Consider the following 17,357-nt stretch of genomic DNA (forward strand, 5'->3'; position numbering starts at 1 on the left):
AGTACTTGTATACCTACCCAGCGCCCAACTCCCTGGTGGTCAAGTCGGTCAACCACAGGGAACGGCAGGGTCAACCAGCCCCAACCCCAAAGAATAAAGACTCTCGGAGACTGGACTCTTTCGGAAGGAAAATTTATTCGTCTTCGAGCTTCCCGTTGCGAGTGGCAAATCATCAGGCTCTCCTGAGCCGGTACGAATTCAGTCTGTGGGGCTCCCTGCTCAAGTTTGAGGACTCCCTCCAAGAGCACGATAGAAAGCAGTTCAAGGCGCTAGTGGAGGAGGGGGCAGCAGCCGCTAGGGCATCCCTACAGGCAGCCTCGGATGTTGCAGATACGGCCACATGATCCATGGCCTCCGCGGTGTCCATGAGATGGGCGTCATGGCTCCTGCTCTCTGGGCTTTCCAGTGAGGCATAGTCCTCCTTGCAGGATCTCCCATTTGATGGGAAAGCCCTGTTTGCGGAGGAGACAGATACAAGGCTGCACGGCATGAAAGACTCCTGCATGACTCTCCAGACTCTGGGCCTATATGTACCGGCTCTGGGAAGACCTACGTTCAAGCCACAGCAGGCTTCCGCCCAGGCCGCCCTCCCGAAGTATGAGGCCACACACAAGAAGCAGCAGGACTATAAGAGATGCCCTCAGAGGCAGTCTCAGCTGGCCCCCCAGCCTGGCTCCTCTAAAGGCAAGCAGGCGGGGGAAAGGCACTTTTGATGGGCCACTCGGGGTCACCCCGCCCGTCCTCATCAGGGATCCAGCCTCAAGTAAAGCTCCCCTTCTCCAAATGGTTGCGTGCTTTCCTCTCAGGATGGTCGCGGCTAACCTCAGATCGATGGGTCCTCAACACCGTCTCCCGTGGTTACACCCTCCAGTTTACTTCCTCCCTGCCCAACCACCCTCCACCCCGGTCCCTATTGGAGGACCCCTCACATGAGGCGCTGCTTGAGCAGGAGGTGGGGCAGCTCCTAGGACTAGGAGCAGCAGAGGCGTTCATGGGCAAGGGGTATTACTCCTGATACTTCCTTATCCCGAAGGCCAAAGGGGGCTCAGACCCATCCTGGACCTGCAAGGTCTGAACCAGAACATGGTGAAACTCAAGTTCCCCATGGTTTCCCTGGCCTCCATCATCCCTCCCTGGATCCCGGGGACTGGTATGCTGCCCTCGATCTGCAAGACACATACTTCCACATCCACATATTTGAGGGGCACAGGCGCGTCCTCCATTTTGTGGTGGGACAGAATCATTACCAATTCACTGTCCTCCCATTTGGTCTGTCCACTGCCCCCAGGGTATTTACAAAATGCATGACGGTGGTAGCAGCCTACCTCAGACGGCGCAGGGTGGGGTCCAGATTTTTCCCTCTCTGGACGATTGGCTGGTCAAGGGCACCTCCCGGTTGCAGGTGCGGGATCACATGGCACTTCTACTGTCCACATGCATCGCCTTGGACCTGTTAGTAAACAGCACCAAATCCACGTTAGTCCCGGTCCAATGCACAGAGTTTATCGGGGCGCTCCTGGACGCAGCATCGGCCACAGCCTCTCTCCTGCCAGACAGATTTGAGACCCTGAAAGGTCTCATTGACTCGGTTTCAAAGTTCCCAGTGACAACAGCCAGGGTTTGCCTGCAGCTCTTGGGTCACATGTTGGCATGCATGTGCATGGTTCGTCATGCCAGACTCAGGATGAGGCCTCTCCAACTCTGGTTGGCCTCGAAGTTCTCCCAGGCCATGGACAGGATGGACAAAGTCCTCACCATGCTGGACTCTGTGATCACCTCCCTACGGTGGTGGTCCGCTCCAAACAACATGCTCCAAGGGGTCCCGTTCAGGGACAGGGCTCCATCGTTGGAGCTGGTGTCCGACGCATCGGACCTGGGTTGGGGGCCCATGTCGGGAACTTTCAGACCCAAGGCCTGTGGTCGGCCCAAGACCTGACCCTACATATAAACGTCAAGGAACTCAGGGCAGTGCGGCTGGCATGTATGGCCTTTTGCTCGCACCTAGAGGGCAAGGTAGTCAGGGTCCTCACAGACAACATGGCCTCGATGTTCTATATTAACAGGCAAAGCGGGGCCCGATCCTCTGCCCTGTGCCACGAAGCCCTCAGGATGTGGGACTTCTGTGTAGCCCACGACATCCACCTGAAGGCCTTCCACCTACCGGGCTCCTGGAACAAGAGAGCGGATCGCTTGAGCAGGAACTTTTCCTCGCAACACAAGTGGTCCCTCCACCTGGAAGTGGCCCACCAGCTCTTCCGAAGGTGGGGAACTCCCAAGGTGGACCTATTCGCAACTTGGCAGAATAGGGATGTCCCCGGTTCTGCTCCGGGGGGGCCTGGAGATGGGCGCTATCTCCGATGCCTTTATCCTGTCCTGGTCAGGCCGGCTTCTCTATGCCTTCTCCCTGTTCCCTCTAATCAGCAGGGTCCTGGAGAAGATAAAGCTGGACAAGGCCCGAGTCCTCCTGATGGCCTAGGCAACATTGGTACGGGACCCTCACGGGCCTGGCGGTAGCTCTGCTGTGGCCGTTGCCGCTCCACCTGGACCTGCTCTCTCAGGACCAGGGCTGCCTCCTCCATCCCAACCTAGCAGCGCTTCACCTCATGGCGTGGCTGCTCAGTGGTTAGGTGGAAAGGAGAGGATGTGCTCAGAACAGGTTCAGCGTATCCTCCTTGAAAGTAGATGGCCTTCCACTCGCCACGCTTATTTGGTGAAGTGGTCCCGTTTTTCTAGATGGGCGGCAGACCACAGTGTCTCTCCACTGACCGCCCCTATCCAGCTTATTCTGGACTACCTCCTCCACCTGAGAGCCTAGGGTCTGGCGCCTTCATCAGTCAATATCACCTGGCAGCCATATTGGCCTTCCATCCGCTGGTGCAGGGGCACACAGTATTTTCCCATGCTATGACTTGCCAGTCCTTCAAGGGGTTGGACCATCTTTTCCCATATTCTAGACCCCCACTCCCACGATGGGACCTGAACCTGGTGTTGACTCGTCTCACGGGGCCCCCTTTTGAACCACTGGCCACGTGCTCCTGGTCACACCTCTCATGGAAGGTGGCCTTCCTGGTTGCAATCACATCAGCCAGCTGAGTCTCGGTGCTCAGGGCCGTGACCTCTGAGCCTCCGTACATGGTTTTTCATAAAGATAAGGTCCAGCTCTGTCCACACCCCGCATTCCTCCTGAAGGTGGTCTCCGCTTACCACATGGGTCAGGATTTTTTTCTACCAGTCCTCTGCCCCAGGCGTCCAGTGAGGAGCGCCGTCTCCACACGCTCAATATGCAACGAGCTCTGGCTTTCTACCTCGAGTGGACCAATCCGTTCAGAAAGTACTCGCAACTGTTTGTCACCTCAGCCGAGCGCACGAGGGGCCAGCCGATTTCCACTCGGCGGCTTTCCAGTTGGATCACCTCATGCATCCATACCTGTTATGAGCTGGCAGGGATTCCCCGCCGCCCATTGTGAGGGCACATTCGACTTGGGTGCAGGCCTTGTCGGCTGCCTTTGTGGCCCACATCCCATTCAGGACATCTGTAGGGCTGCCATGTGGTCTTCGGTTCACACATTCACCTCGCACTATGCAATCGTCTCCCAATTCAGGGATGATGCCGGGTTCGGCGGGGCTGTCCTCTGTCCTGGGAACTTGTGAACTCCTACCCACCTCCAACAGATATAGCTTGGAATCACCTATTGTGGAATTCACATGAGCAATCACTCGAAGAAGAAAAGATAGTTACCTTTTCCGTAACTAGTGTTCTTTGAGATGTGTTGCTCATGTCTGTTCCACATCCCGCCCTCCTTCCCCTCTGTCAGAGTTGTCTGGCAAGAAGGAACTGAGGGTGGGGGGAGCGCGCAGCTCCCCTTATACCGCGCCGGGAAGGCGACTCTCCACGGGTCGGGGGGGCACTCCCCCCTACGGGTACTGCAAGGGGAAAAACTTCCGGCACCGGTGCACGTGGCGAGCTCGCACACCTATTGTGGAATAGACATGAGCAACACATATTAAAGAACACCAGTTACGGAAAAGGTAACTGTCTTTTATTTTACGAGGCTAGTCAGTCATGATTTGAAAGCACATGCTGCTCCAGTTGGATCAGTTGGTATTGTGTGCTCTAGTGGGAACAGGAATAGACTCTTGATGGTGAACTGGAAGCTAGTGAGTAAGTGGTGGTGAATAGAGGCTTACTACAGCAATGGAGACATCTAGCAGAACTCTCCTACGTTTGTGCTCTAGGATTTTTGACTGCCTGGGTTTGTGCAATAGGCCGTACCTGCCCTGCTCCCAGCTTCCACTTCTATTTGTATGAAAAATACCTGTAAAGACTGAATTTCTCACTTTGTTTTACAACTTCTTTCCAAATAGGTGAAAAGGGTCCTCCCGGGTTGATTGGCTTTCCTGGCATGCCAGGCCTGCCTGGTATCCCTGGGGTGAGTGGGCTGAAAGGAATTCCTGGGTCAGCTGGAAGGGAAGGAAATATTGGATATTCTGGACCCTCTGGTCTAAAAGGTGAGCGCTGAAAAACAAATGTGACTAAATTACTGGGTTGCTGCAGCAAGGGGCCCAAGTAGGGTGACCAGGTACCCCGATGTTATTGGGACCATCCTGATATTAGGGGTTTTGTCTTATATAGGACCCTATTACTGCCCACCCCTTGTCCTGATTTTTCACTGGTCACCCTAGGCCCAAGAGCAGCAAGGGAGGAGAGCTGCTTCCGTTTTTTGATTGCCAGTTTATTATCTATTCGGGGTGTAAAGTAGCTGTAGCCTGGTTTTAAAAGGTGCTGAGCACCTACAGCTCAAATGGCTTCAGTGGGCGTCACAGGTGGTCCGCAGCTCTGAAATCCAGGCCTCTTGTGTTTAAACACTTTTAAGAGACCCTTCTCTCGTACAGCTTAATTCTCTTACATCTTCAGGTGACAGGGGTGATCGAGGTCCACCTGGACTCCCGGTTCTTAGGCCTCCAGAATTGGCATTGGCATTCAAGGGAGACAAAGGTGATCGTGGGTCACCTGGACTGAGAGGATTCCCTGGACCTAGAGGTATTTACCGGCATTAGAATACGTTCCAAATGAAAGTTGCCACCACTAACCACCCAGTAATTCTGATTGCTCTGGGCAGAGGATGTTCTGTCCATTTAGCAGCCTGCAGTATTGTTACTTTCAGATTCTACAAAGATTTTCCACACAGCCACTCTGAATTTGAATCAAGAGTTGCTCTTCAAAGCTGTGCTTCTTTATTGCAGAAATAATGAAATCTCCTCCTCTTCTTTGCAGGGAGCATTGAAGAATAAGCTTCTTGACTGGGCTGAATGTCTTTATGATGATGTAGCCACACATTTTTGTTTGCTATATACATTTAGGTGATAAAGGATTCCCTGGACCCCGTGGACAACCTGGTCTTCCTGGTCCACGAGGATCGCCAGCCACAGATAGAGGACTACCTGGTGATGCAGGGTTCCCAGGCCTGCCTGGACCACCCAGCTTGCCAGGACAGAAAGGACAGGCTGGAATCATAGGATTACCCGGATTTCCAGGAGAAAGTGTAAATATGCATCTTCCATTCTGAGTGCACTTAGAAAAATCCCACATACTGTATCAGAACAACAGAGGCTGGCAGTACTTTTGTCTACCACACCACCTCACTGATAAAATCAGCTCTCCTCTGGTAATAGCTGGCACTGATAAATGAAAAAGAGGGTTTTCTTTTTTCTCCAGACAGATTGGGGCGCAATTCACTGCTATCAGCACAACCCAGGCTGCAGGCAGTAGGCATGAGGATAATCATCTATTATTTTTTCCAGGGTTCAGAGGGTATCTCAGGAGCACCAGGGTTCCCAGGAACTGTTGGTTTCCCCGGTCCAAAGGGTAAGAAAATGATTTCCAGCCCCCAGGCCTTTTCTAGAGTGTGACCCAGCAGAAGAGAGTGGGTGAGAGACTGTGAGGGAAAAGTTGCCAGTTTTTGATTTGCTTGTATGTAAATATTCTGAGCAGCTTTCATAGCAAATAGGGGACGTCCCTTAAAATACAGGATGGGTGGCTGGACAAGTCAGTGGTTACCAGAAACCTTCTGAGGTAAATCCACTAGAAATCTGCTCTGTGTATTCCTCCCTCTGTTGTTATTTAAATGCACTTAGTTCACTGAGAATCACAATGCAGACAGGAGAGGCAATTTTCAACTGTCCCCTGCTCTGGTTGTTTTAACAGAGTTGTACATGTTAAGAGATGCAGTCAGGGAACTTTTTGCAGTGGACCATAAAGCAATGAACAATGCCACATACTCTTGTGTGCCAGTAGATGGTGCTCTTTGTTTTAACCACCTACCTAAATATGCAGCTAGGCTGGGATTTTCAAAGGAATTAGGATCCCAATTCCCATTGGAATTTAGTGGGAATTTGATGCTTAAATAGCAAACATGCCTTTGAACCTTCTCTCCATAGCACAATACCAGAGACATCCAGAGATCTAGAAAATAATCCTGTATCAATCGTATAAATAAATAGAAGCTGTGAAGTGAAAAGCTAGGTGTTACCTGTGATCTAATTTGTGGCTTATTGGATCATTGCATAGCTCTGCATCCAAAGCTGATGCAAATATTGTTAAAAGGATTTATTTTACCCCAGGCAAGTAATTTGTTTTGCCTTTGTTAAGTCCGTGGATTTGAACTGTAGCAAAGGTGTATTTTCAAGAGAAAGAGTAGTAAGCAACATGTAAAAGCTACAATTCAGGAGTGAATGGGTTAATTACAGAATGGTCTACCAGCACAATCAAGTCTGGAGAGCAAAATTTCCCTTTCTTGACTTCTACCAGGTGACCCGGGGGAATCGCTTGGAATTCCTGGTGGGTTAGGAGATAAAGGAGAACGAGGGGACCGTGGATTCCCAGGTAAAGTAACCCTTGATGGTTATGAATTTCTGGAATGAAAGCTGCAGGGTTTATCCTTGGGCATTGCTGCACAAGCTTGTGATTTTACTATCTGAAAACACTTATTGAGTCTTCTCGTGCAGATGAGAGATGTGGGGATTAGAAGCTGGCCCATGCCTGAGCCTAAAAAATTCTAAATGCTCCAAAACCAGCCAAAATCCTAATCTCAATCCCAACCCTCAGGTCCCACCTAACTTCTCATATTCTGTAGGTTCCAGAGCACCCAGTCTCTGGCATCCTGATAGCATTGTCCAGGCCCCTGTTCAGTGGCCTTTGGTGCAGCAGCATCAGGAAATGCATATACTTCTCATTTTCTTCAGGTCTTTCTCTAGTATAGTTTCTCTGCCAGATTAGAGAGAAGAAGCAATGTAGCCTTATGGTTAGAGAAGTGGACCGAAAGTCACCTTTCCTGCTGACTTACCATATGAGTTTGGGCAAGTTACTGAAATATATCATAGCACCTCTTCTAGAAGGATCTCAACCAAAGTGCAGTATAGAGCATTGAGATAACGTCCTCAAAGCAAGCAGAGTAGCTGTTATGCCACTAAGATTTGGTGTAACCTAAGACTATTAACTGGTTCAGCTGAAAGGGGGAATGATGCTGGGACACTTTTTTATTTTTTTTAAAAAAGAAAAGCCATGGGATCATTAACTTCCACCTGCACAGTTTCTAGGGATGGGCAGAAATTGACATTGATTAGGTGTCTCATCTGAAATGCCTAGCCTTGGACGGCAGTGACAGCAAAGTCTTGTTATGAAGTTAGAATTTATAGAACCTGATTTTCAGAAGTTCTGAGCGCAAACAGTTAAAATGAGTCTCCATAACTTTTTGATCCAGTGGGGAGAGAGTCACCCACTGAGCCATAGTGACACAGAAATTACTGTGACTTCTTGATAGTAGAAAGGACCTTCCTGTCTCTCTCTCCCATTTTTATTTTTTTTATTCCTAGTACTCGGCAGTGACCTGTGATTGGTTGCAAATGTTCCGTCTGGCCAGTAGCCTGCTCCATTGGATATTGCTGCTCATCCCTTGACCTCACAAAGGATACTGGGAGATCATAACTGCAGTATCCTATAGTCCACTCCAATGGCCATAGCACTGCAAAGCAGAATTGTTAGTTCATTCCCAACCCTTAGATAACAGATACATGATGGTATGGTCTGTGGGCTTTTATATGGTCTAACATGATTTTCGCTCTTATCATTTAAGGTGAGAGGGGGAAAGATGGGTCAAAGGGTGAACCAGGATACCCAGGAAGCACTGGCCTGGATGGGCCTAAAGGTGTCCCAGGTGACCTTGGCCAAGAAGGACCACCAGGTATGGCAGTGAGCATAACATCTAACCAGTGAGGTTTGTGGATGGTCAAAGATATAGTTTTGTTGTTTTAGTTTTTGTTCTTATGTTGCTTGTGATAGGGCTGCCTCATCTTAATAGAGAAATAAACAGAAAAGACCTTTAGTAACAGACACATCTGTCATCTGGCACTCTGTATTTTCCTCTATTCTTGGTCTGAAAGGTAGGACCACTTTCTGTAGTGATAAACCTAGAGGCAGATCCTGCATTGTAACGCCTGTGTAACATAGCACAGAAGATACAGCCAAAGGGAAAGGGGAGGAGGAGAGCTGAGTTTTAGCCACCTTTGCACCTCCTGGGTCCTGCGCTGTTTCTGGGGTTCGAATGATCCCTGGTGTGAGTTACAGATGGTAATTTACAGCAGGCTCTCCGTGGCTGGTTCTCCAGCCATTGTCATGATTAACAATGTAGATAGTCAATGTATATATATGTGAATTATTTACCCAAGTCTATAATCTGGGCAGATGATGAAAAACACATTGGTTGAATAATTAATATGGGAAAAAATAGTGAAATTAATCAGATAAACTGTTTGATAAATATTCTACAGCTAGTTGTTGTGATGATATGTGATAATAGAGAGTGTGTGTTTTGGGGTTGCTTTGTCTAGGTAGCAGTTTGCTCATCCACCACTTCTACTTTACATTGCCATGAGAGGGTGAAAGACTGCAAATTGTAAAAGAGAGTTGTCCAATGCTTACTCTCAACAGTGCGGGTACATGTGTGAAAGTCCATCCCTTGTCATTTTGTCACTTCTTTTCAGGTCTCCCTGGAATTGCTGGGTTGCGAGGAAATGCAGGTCTCCCGGGTTCTCCAGGGCAGCCTGGACCTGTAGGATTCATCGGACTCCCTGGGATAGCAGGGCCAAAAGGTGCATCTTTCTTTAACTTTCCACCTGGGGAAAAAGTCAAATCAAGAAACTGGCGTATTGGGTGGGCAGGAAATAGCAGACAGCACAGCTGTAGCCCCCTGTGCTTGGGCTGGTGGGCATTAGTAACTGCCCCTCATTTCTTAGTGGTGTCAGTGTTGGCTCCAGCTGTTCAAAACCCGAAGAATGTCTGAAAAGGGAGAGGCTCTTATCTGATTTTTGAGGTTTGGGTCACTAGTAGGGTTTCGTTGCAGGTAAAACTATAAAAGTAAGTGACTATGGGAAAAGCTCTTCATCTTGCATTAATGGGAGGTGTCTAGAGGAAAATCTTACTTCCATTGATCTCCAGAAGCACTAAACGCATGCACAGCCTCCTTGTTTTGTACATTTCCTTCAGATTAGCAGCTTCTTATATGCTACAAGCTATTGGCTGTCCATTCAAGCTTCTATAATGTCTCCTCAGGATTCCCTGGATTTCCTGGTTTAAATGGTCTGAACGGCTTACCAGGCACAAAAGGGTCACCTGGAACACCAGGTAAAAAATTGCCGCTGGGGTATATTTAGAGGGGTGGGGTTTGAGTGACGACGTAGTTTGTCACAAAATGGCTCCATTTTAGTCATGTTCTGGATTTAACAGAAATAACAAGGAACCCACATTGTGCATCTTGCGTCAGTATTCTTACTAAATGTGTGAGACCAAATTCTGCTTCAATAATGAAGCATTAGCACTGAATTCAATGGGGTTTCACACATGAAAACAAGAGCAGAATGTTTTCTGCAGGTGCCATTGGGGTTGTAAGTCCTGCCTCAACACCTGAACCAGCCTGTAACCACTACGAATTTAATTTGATGAAAGTATAGGCCTGTTCTCTCCCTCATTTCCGTTACTCTGATTTCACCCAGACGACATTTGGATGTTTGGTTAGGTTTTGGTTTAAAGATGACAAGTTGCCGCATAGATCTCAATTACACTGGGCCTGTGCTTGTAGCCCTTGTTCATGAGAGTAGCATCACTGAAGTCTGTGGGCTTCCTCACATGAGTGAGAGCACCAGGCCCGTAGGCTGCACTTAGGAATGTTCTGCTGGATTTTCATATTTTGATGGTAATATGAAAAATAGTTCTTTTTTTCTCAACAATGTTTTGACAAATTCAAAGAGGTGGAGAAAGACATATGGGGAGAGAGGCATATCTAGTCAGAATCATCCTCTAAGTCTGAACATTTTAAAAATGATAGCAAACATCAGATTTGTTAACTTTAAATTGTAACTGGATAAATGAAAGAAGCACAGGCGTTACTGGACATAAACAGTGTTAAGACTGAACATAAAATTTCTAGTTTGTAAATATCTCTCTAGTGCTCTCCATGTTTCCCTGATTTCAAAGTTTTTATTTTTGGGAAATAAAGACAATTGCCATATTTTCTGAAGCACTCAAATGATTTGCATTTGTTTTCTGATTTTCACGTCTGTGAGAATGGAAAGACTATATAATATTGGCTCTTGCCAAGCACACCATGGGAAGCATCTCCCAGAGCCCTGCCTCTATCCTGCAGCACCTCATGCTTCACTCCAGATCTTCTTGAGCAGTGGATGTTGATTGATCCCTCCATCTTGAAATCCTTTGAACAGTGGGTTCAACTCTGTATTGTATCTCCTGAGAGGAGCGGCACAGAAGACACAATCCAGGGGGATGGAAGGCAAAATTGACTTTCCCAAGCTGTCTATGGGCTTCACTGGAACCCAGAATCCTTGTTGCACCAAGCACCAAGGGCACATCCTTACACCAAGGCTCACAAAAGGAGTAGCATAAGGCTATGCTGTTCTTAGGCTGGGAGAATTCTTCCCCAGCCCCTTGGGTCTTATTTACATCCACTGTGCACCACCAGAGCAGCATATAAGGGACTGGAGTTGGGACCAGATTCGGCCCCAGTGATTTCTCTGAACTCCAGGCAGTAGAGGGGTGAATGGCTAACACTGTATACTGACTGAACATGCAAATGAACTTACATCAAGCAGTTTTAAAAGGCTCCTCTGTCCCCTTTAAACATGTTTGATTAGGTCTGAGTGAAGCTGGACTGAATGGCCCTGCAGGGCTTCCAGGTCCTAAGGGTGAAGAAGGTTCCCCAGGCATTGGCCTAGGAGCCCCAGGACTCCCTGGGCAGAAAGGATCATCAGGAGACATGGGTAAATAGTAATGTCTGTGGAAGCAGATGAATTGTATTGACTGATCGAATGTACCTAGACTTGGGACAGCAGGGAGTATATGTAGGGACAGTGTAGTTTAATAATGGAAATTCACAGTCATAAAGATGTGAAGGGGCCATTGGTTTGTTGATTTGTAAACACAAAGTAAAGGTATGGCATGGTCTAATGTATGACAAATGATTGAGTGCATAGTTTGAATTAGCTTTTATAGTTCTCTTGTGGTGCTAATGAGAAAGGGGGTTTGTTCCTTCCCTGGAGGGGGTGTTGTTTGGGATAACATCCTGTATCCATATTGATGTTACACTGTCCACGTGGATCATCCCTGATGATCACAATAGGAATGCAGGCATTGCCTGGTTTTTTTTCAATATTCATCTGTAATTCTAGGTCCTCCAGGTACCTTGGGTCTGCCTGGTTTACCAGGGCCTCCTGGCATCTCTCTTCCTTCAAATATACCTGGGAGACGTGGTGATCCTGGCCGTCCTGGAGTGGATGGTAATCCAGGTATGAAGATGAGAGCCTCCTTCGTGTACCTCATTTGTGTTATATGCTCTAACTGTGGAAATGGCAAGGTTGACTGCCATTCATATACACATTTCCTGGGAACAGCTGAGAAGGGGAAATTGGATTTTATGAGCAATCAGTCAGTCTAATCTGGTGTTTAGAGCAGGGATTGGGAATCAAGAGGTCTGGGTTCTCTGTTCTTTGCTCTGCCACTGACCTGGAGTAAATGGTTTTATTGCTCTATGCCTCGGTTTCCCCTGATGTAAAATGGGGATAATAATACTGTGCTTATCCAACTTCATAAATGCTTTGAGCTTCTTGGGTGAAAGGTGGCAATATAAATGCAAAATAACAATTTCTCATTAATCACGAGTATGATTTAATTATTGTATTCAGATTTCATCATGCCGTCGTTATCATCCTCATTCCTGTTGTTCCTTTTTTATTTGTACTGCGGTAGTGCCTGGGAACCCCACTCATGGACCAGGCCCTCACTGTGCTAGGCGCTGTACAAGCACAGAACAAACAGACGGTCCCTGCCGCAAAGAGCATCACTGTACATACTCTGATCAATCACAGTGCAGCGTGACTCACCAGCGCTCGCAGGGGGAAGGGATGTGAACTCCCGTCGCTTGCAGTTGGGGAACCAAAAGCAATAGAGATTTGACCTACAACACAATAGTTTGTAGTAAATCCTCCTCCTGGCCTGCTGAGCTGACTGTTATGAAGGGGAAATGATATTTTTGATGATCCCTCACCCTGGAAACCTTGCTCCCATGCAGCCAAAGAGTGAATGAATGAGTATTCCATAGGGTGACCAGCTGAGGATAATAGGAGCATTCTGTCTGTTACAGGAATTGATTTTTCTCACCCATTTTGTTCCTAGGCCCCCCAGGTCCTCCAGGTCCTCGAGGGCTCTCTGGCCCAGCCTCCAATCAAGGTGATACCGGCCTTCCAGGTTTACCTGGAGTTCCTGGTTTGCCAGGCATAAAGGGTGACATAGGACTCCCTGGTCCAACTGGAATTCCAGGAGCTTCAGGACTCAAAGGTATTTTTGTACAGGGTTTTGAAGCTGCCCCCTGGGAGTATAAAGAGCTGTCACATGTTGTGAGCCTGATAGCTGTGAAATCAGCTCTGATGTAGGTGTGTGTCACTCTGGGATTTGTTTTCTGTTCCGGGAACGCTGAAGGTAGGTTTCTCCAAAGCACTCCATTTTTACCTACAGGGATGGAGCAACGATAGGCCACCCAGCCCTGAGCACTCTTGAAAATCCCACCTTGCATTTTTTCACTTCTCTTCATTATTTTAGGTAACAGCTGCCCACAGACAGGAACACTGTCTTTGCTGTTTGCTGCTGTTGGTTGGGATTGCCTATCCCCAGATCCACATACAGATCTCCCCTCTTCTGTTGGCCAGGAAGAGCTGCTGCCACAGCTCTCTCCTACCCATCCACACATCCTCTGGGCCTCGCCTTGGCCACACCATGGACTTGGAGATCCATGAGGGGGCAGAGACAGAGTGGTCTGTGGGGAGTCAGGCAGGGCCAGTGGGGGAGCACATCACCCTTCCTCTGGTCCCCCCCTGTAGGAAGCATCATTCTACGGGCGCTATGGAGCTTGGGAGCCAGGTGAGGAAGGACACTGGAGATCAAAGCTGCTGTGAGAGCACGAGGCCTCTGGCAGGTTCCCTGGGTTTGTGGGTGGGCTCCAGGGCCTATTCGTGAGGGCAAACCCTGCCCCCTTGGGGGTATCAGTGGGGAAAAATTTCACATGGGGAAGATACCTCCTCCCCAGAACCCCCTCCCATGGCTTTTTCCACAAGAGGGAATGATGTGTGCAATGATTTCAGAGTCAGTGTAAGATTCCCCGCTAATAATGTTACAGTGGAAGCTCTCACAGAGTAGCCCCGCGGAGGTGCCAGTCAGTTCTGGGAATCAGAACTGACACAAGGGTGCGACTATGTCGTTTAGAACCACACCTCTGCCCCCCGGTGCATCTGCCAGTATTTCACGCAGGTACAGAACCAGGGATTCGTTTTCGAGATCCATTACTCTTTGCTCTGTATCTTCTCAGGTGTGAAGGCTGAGCCAGGCTTTATGGGGATGCCAGGTAAAGATGGGCTTCCAGGGGACCCTGGAATTCCTGGGCTGAAAGGTGAAACTGGCCGTCGAGGTGAGCACAGGATGGTTTGGAGAGCTGTACTGCACTTGCAAACAGCTTGTGGGGTGGAAGGTCGGGGAACACAGTGAGCGGGTTTCTGTTCTTTTGGGGTTTGTTCCTTTTTTCTGCCCAAGTATAAAGCCAGAGCTTTTGGTGACTTTTAAATGGGGATGGGCATAAACCAGCAACCCAGCTCCAAACACGCCCAGACTTTGGGAATGTTGGGAACCGTCTTTGCAACTTTGTTACTTAAAATGTATCTTCTTTAGTGTTTTCTCTGTGGAGACAACTGCTTGCAGAAATTGGAACTCTCTCTGTTTCTGTGTTGATCTTTCTATCAATCTCTTTGTCTTTCCTGCTGGGGAGGAGGGTGGGCAGGAGGATTACTGTTTCTCCCCCAGATCCCCAACAACCTGTATTTGTAGCCAAAAAAATAAAAAAGGGGCTGGGACTTAGGGAAATTAGGGACTTTTAACAAGAGCTTGGGAAGTCATGGGAATATACCCAGTGCTAACATACAGGGCATTCTCAATTTGTTGAACTACATCCTTGGGCTAGTAGATCATCCTATCTGTGCACTTTATGTGGGGTGCTTAGGGTACCATTTGCAATGTGTACAGGTTTCCCGGGCCTACCAGGCGCTCCAGGCCTAGTACCAAAACCAGAAGAAGTCATAGTTCCTCCAGGGCTACCTGGTCTGCCAGGAATTGACGGGGTCCCTGGCTATGCTGGAGATCGTGGATTTCAGGGACCAGATGGGCAGCAAGGTAAAAAGCAGCACATCAAATAAGTGAAACTGAAATGTTGGACTTCTTGCAGTCACAGGAAGCGGCTTTGTAAATTGTGCTGTCAAAGTTCATATGCTTTTCTTTAGAAGCTTTGTAATGGAAATGACCTCAGTGTATCTATCTTTTCTTTTTATTAGAACCGGCTAGAAATATTTTCTTGTACATTATGTTCACAGGATTTTGTAGTCTCTTTTGCGTTAGGTTCATGGAACTGAAAGCAGCCATCATGATGCAGTTGGCATGATGGCAACGCGGATCTGGCAGCAGATCTAATCAGTGGGAGAATGATTCATTTTGGAGAATTATTGAGATTGTGTCAACATGAAATACTGTAACACATTGCTTTAGGAACCTAATTTTGCACTGTTGTAGTTCTGCCATTGACTTCAGTGGGTGCAGGATCAGATCCTACATAGCCACCACTGCAATGCTGAATGTTCCTTGTCATTTGGGGAAATGATTACAACTTAATCTTAAATATTAACACAATTTCTCAAGGTGCAAGCTCTTGGAGAGACAAAATCCCAGTAGGTGTCTGCTCTTTTCCCTGCACGCTGGTCTAAAGCACAAAATTACAATATTAAACAGAGACCTCAAGTGCTAATTCTATTGAATTTTACAGCAGGTGGGAGAGGGGAATTTAGATTCAAATCCATGGATCTAAACTTGCCATTATGTAACTTTGGAGCATATGAGATCCAAAATTGGAGGATGCCCATTTGGATGTGGCTGAAATCAATCAAAGATAACTGTTTCTGTAAGGGTTTAGCCCAAAAATGGTGGTAGTCTTCTGAGACCAGGTAATGTTTTCTCTGTTTACAATGGCAGAAATCTTGAGAGATCAGATGAAAATAATCACAAAATTTTACTGGCATCATATCCAAACCTGAATCCAAGTTCTGCTTTGGCTTCAAACTCAAATCCACTGGAGCCTAAGCCTGACCCAGATCTGAACACTGTCTCTTCTGTTCATTTGTAATGCTTGAACATGTTATACGCATCATGTCATAGGTCATATTGAATCACGGTGCCAAGTTATTAATTTGTTAAATTTGTTAAATTGTAAATTTAAGCCCTCAGCATTGCTAATCATGATACATCCTCCTGTTGATGCCAGGAGTGAAGTTTTTGATGAGAGAAGCAAATTAAATAATAATCATTACATTTAATTACAGGTCCAAAAGGTCTGTCAGGCAGATCAGGTCAGGTGGGCCGTCCTGGTTTACCGGGGCCAGATGGCACAGTTGGGGATCCAGGAACCCCAGGTATTCCAGGGCCACCAGGATTGGAAGGTAATTTTATTCTTTAATTTGTTCTTTTGGTATTCTACGAGTGCTCAATCAGCAAGATTTCAGCTGGCCTCCTAATGCAGGGATGCCGCCCAAGGCCACAGACATCACAGAAATTCCACGTTATAGACTTAAAAAAGAAGGACCTATGTGGTGCCCAGGATCTTGTGCCTTGTGTCTGCATTGATGTGAATTTCACCTTTAGTGAGACAGTTGGGAGTAAACTCACCCACTGCAGCATGCTCTAGCGTATGCGATTACTATCTGTTGATACTGATGATTAAGGCAACAATTTTGTCACAGAGGTCAAGGAATCTGTGACTTCCAGAGACTTCCATGACTTCAGCCCACAGCGGCTGGGAGCACTAGGGTCCCCCGCTGCCCACGGTGGCCCAGGAGCTGTTGGGTACAGGTGGCAGTGGCCCTCCGGAGCTTCAAGCTGCCGAGCTTGTGGGCAGCAGGGGCTCCCCCCAACTCCTGGCTGCCCCCCAACTCCTGGAGCTCCAAGCCCCCACAGGTGGTGGGGGCCCCCAGATCTCTGAGATGGGGCCCCTGCAGCTGCCCAGTTGCTGTCGGAGGTGTGGGGGCTCCACAGCTCCCCATTTTGTCAGGCATATTTTTAGTAAAAGTCACCAACAGGTCAAGGGCTTCCATGAATTTTTCTTTATTGCCTGTGACCTATCCGTGACTTCAGTAAAAATATCCATGACAAAATCTTAGCCTTACTGATGATTCATTGTATAGGATGCTGGACACCCTTCTAGCTGTAATAAATAGGGAGTCATCAGGAGGGTTTGGAAGCACAAGAGCAGGGCATTCCCTGTAGAATTTGAAAAGGAGCGAGTCAGAAAGGAGAAATGTGGTTGGAGTGGGATGGTGAATGGGAGGCACATCCTGGTGCTTGACTGAGAGTCAGAGCGTCTGGGTTTTGTTCCTGGCTGTACCACAGACTAGCTCTGTAACCTGGGACAAGCTACTGAACCTTTGTGCCATCAGGGTAAAACACCACCACCTACAGCACTTGTGTGAGAATTAACGAGTGCTGGAGGGCCTCACCCAGAAGGGCAAGGCAGAATTATTGTATTATGAACTACAGTTGCTAATGCCTGCATACCACTGTGATTGGGTGAGACACAGAAAAATTAATGGTATGGAAAGTGATTAATGGTGAGTCAGTACCGTAGTGTACTGATCGGCTTTGAGACTCAGCCGGGCCTATTCGATCACATAGCACCCATCAATACTTGAGCTTTACGTTGCTTGCAGGT

General features: G+C 47.9%; 1 protein-coding gene across 3 annotated transcripts in view; it reads left to right on the forward strand.

Moving 5' to 3' along the window:
• COL4A6 (collagen type IV alpha 6 chain) overlaps window positions 1–17,357 on the forward strand; it is a 192,053-nt gene that overhangs the window by 169,676 nt on the left and 5,020 nt on the right. For all 3 annotated transcript variants that reach the window (XM_073361233.1, XM_073361232.1, XM_073361234.1), the window contains 14 exons: window positions 4,366–4,509; window positions 4,916–5,041; window positions 5,362–5,543; window positions 5,803–5,866; window positions 6,809–6,883; window positions 8,133–8,240; window positions 9,040–9,147; window positions 9,608–9,679; window positions 11,203–11,328; window positions 11,737–11,853; window positions 12,740–12,901; window positions 13,926–14,024; window positions 14,633–14,779; window positions 15,976–16,092. In XM_073361233.1, coding sequence (XP_073217334.1) covers window positions 4,366–4,509; window positions 4,916–5,041; window positions 5,362–5,543; window positions 5,803–5,866; window positions 6,809–6,883; window positions 8,133–8,240; window positions 9,040–9,147; window positions 9,608–9,679; window positions 11,203–11,328; window positions 11,737–11,853; window positions 12,740–12,901; window positions 13,926–14,024; window positions 14,633–14,779; window positions 15,976–16,092 — 1,647 coding nt within the window. The remainder of the gene's footprint in view (window positions 1–4,365; window positions 4,510–4,915; window positions 5,042–5,361; window positions 5,544–5,802; window positions 5,867–6,808; window positions 6,884–8,132; window positions 8,241–9,039; window positions 9,148–9,607; window positions 9,680–11,202; window positions 11,329–11,736; window positions 11,854–12,739; window positions 12,902–13,925; window positions 14,025–14,632; window positions 14,780–15,975; window positions 16,093–17,357) is intronic.

The sequence above is a fragment of the Lepidochelys kempii genome, chromosome 9 (genome assembly GCF_965140265.1).
Source record: "Lepidochelys kempii isolate rLepKem1 chromosome 9, rLepKem1.hap2, whole genome shotgun sequence".
In the NCBI taxonomy this organism is placed as follows: Eukaryota; Metazoa; Chordata; order Testudines; family Cheloniidae; genus Lepidochelys; species Lepidochelys kempii.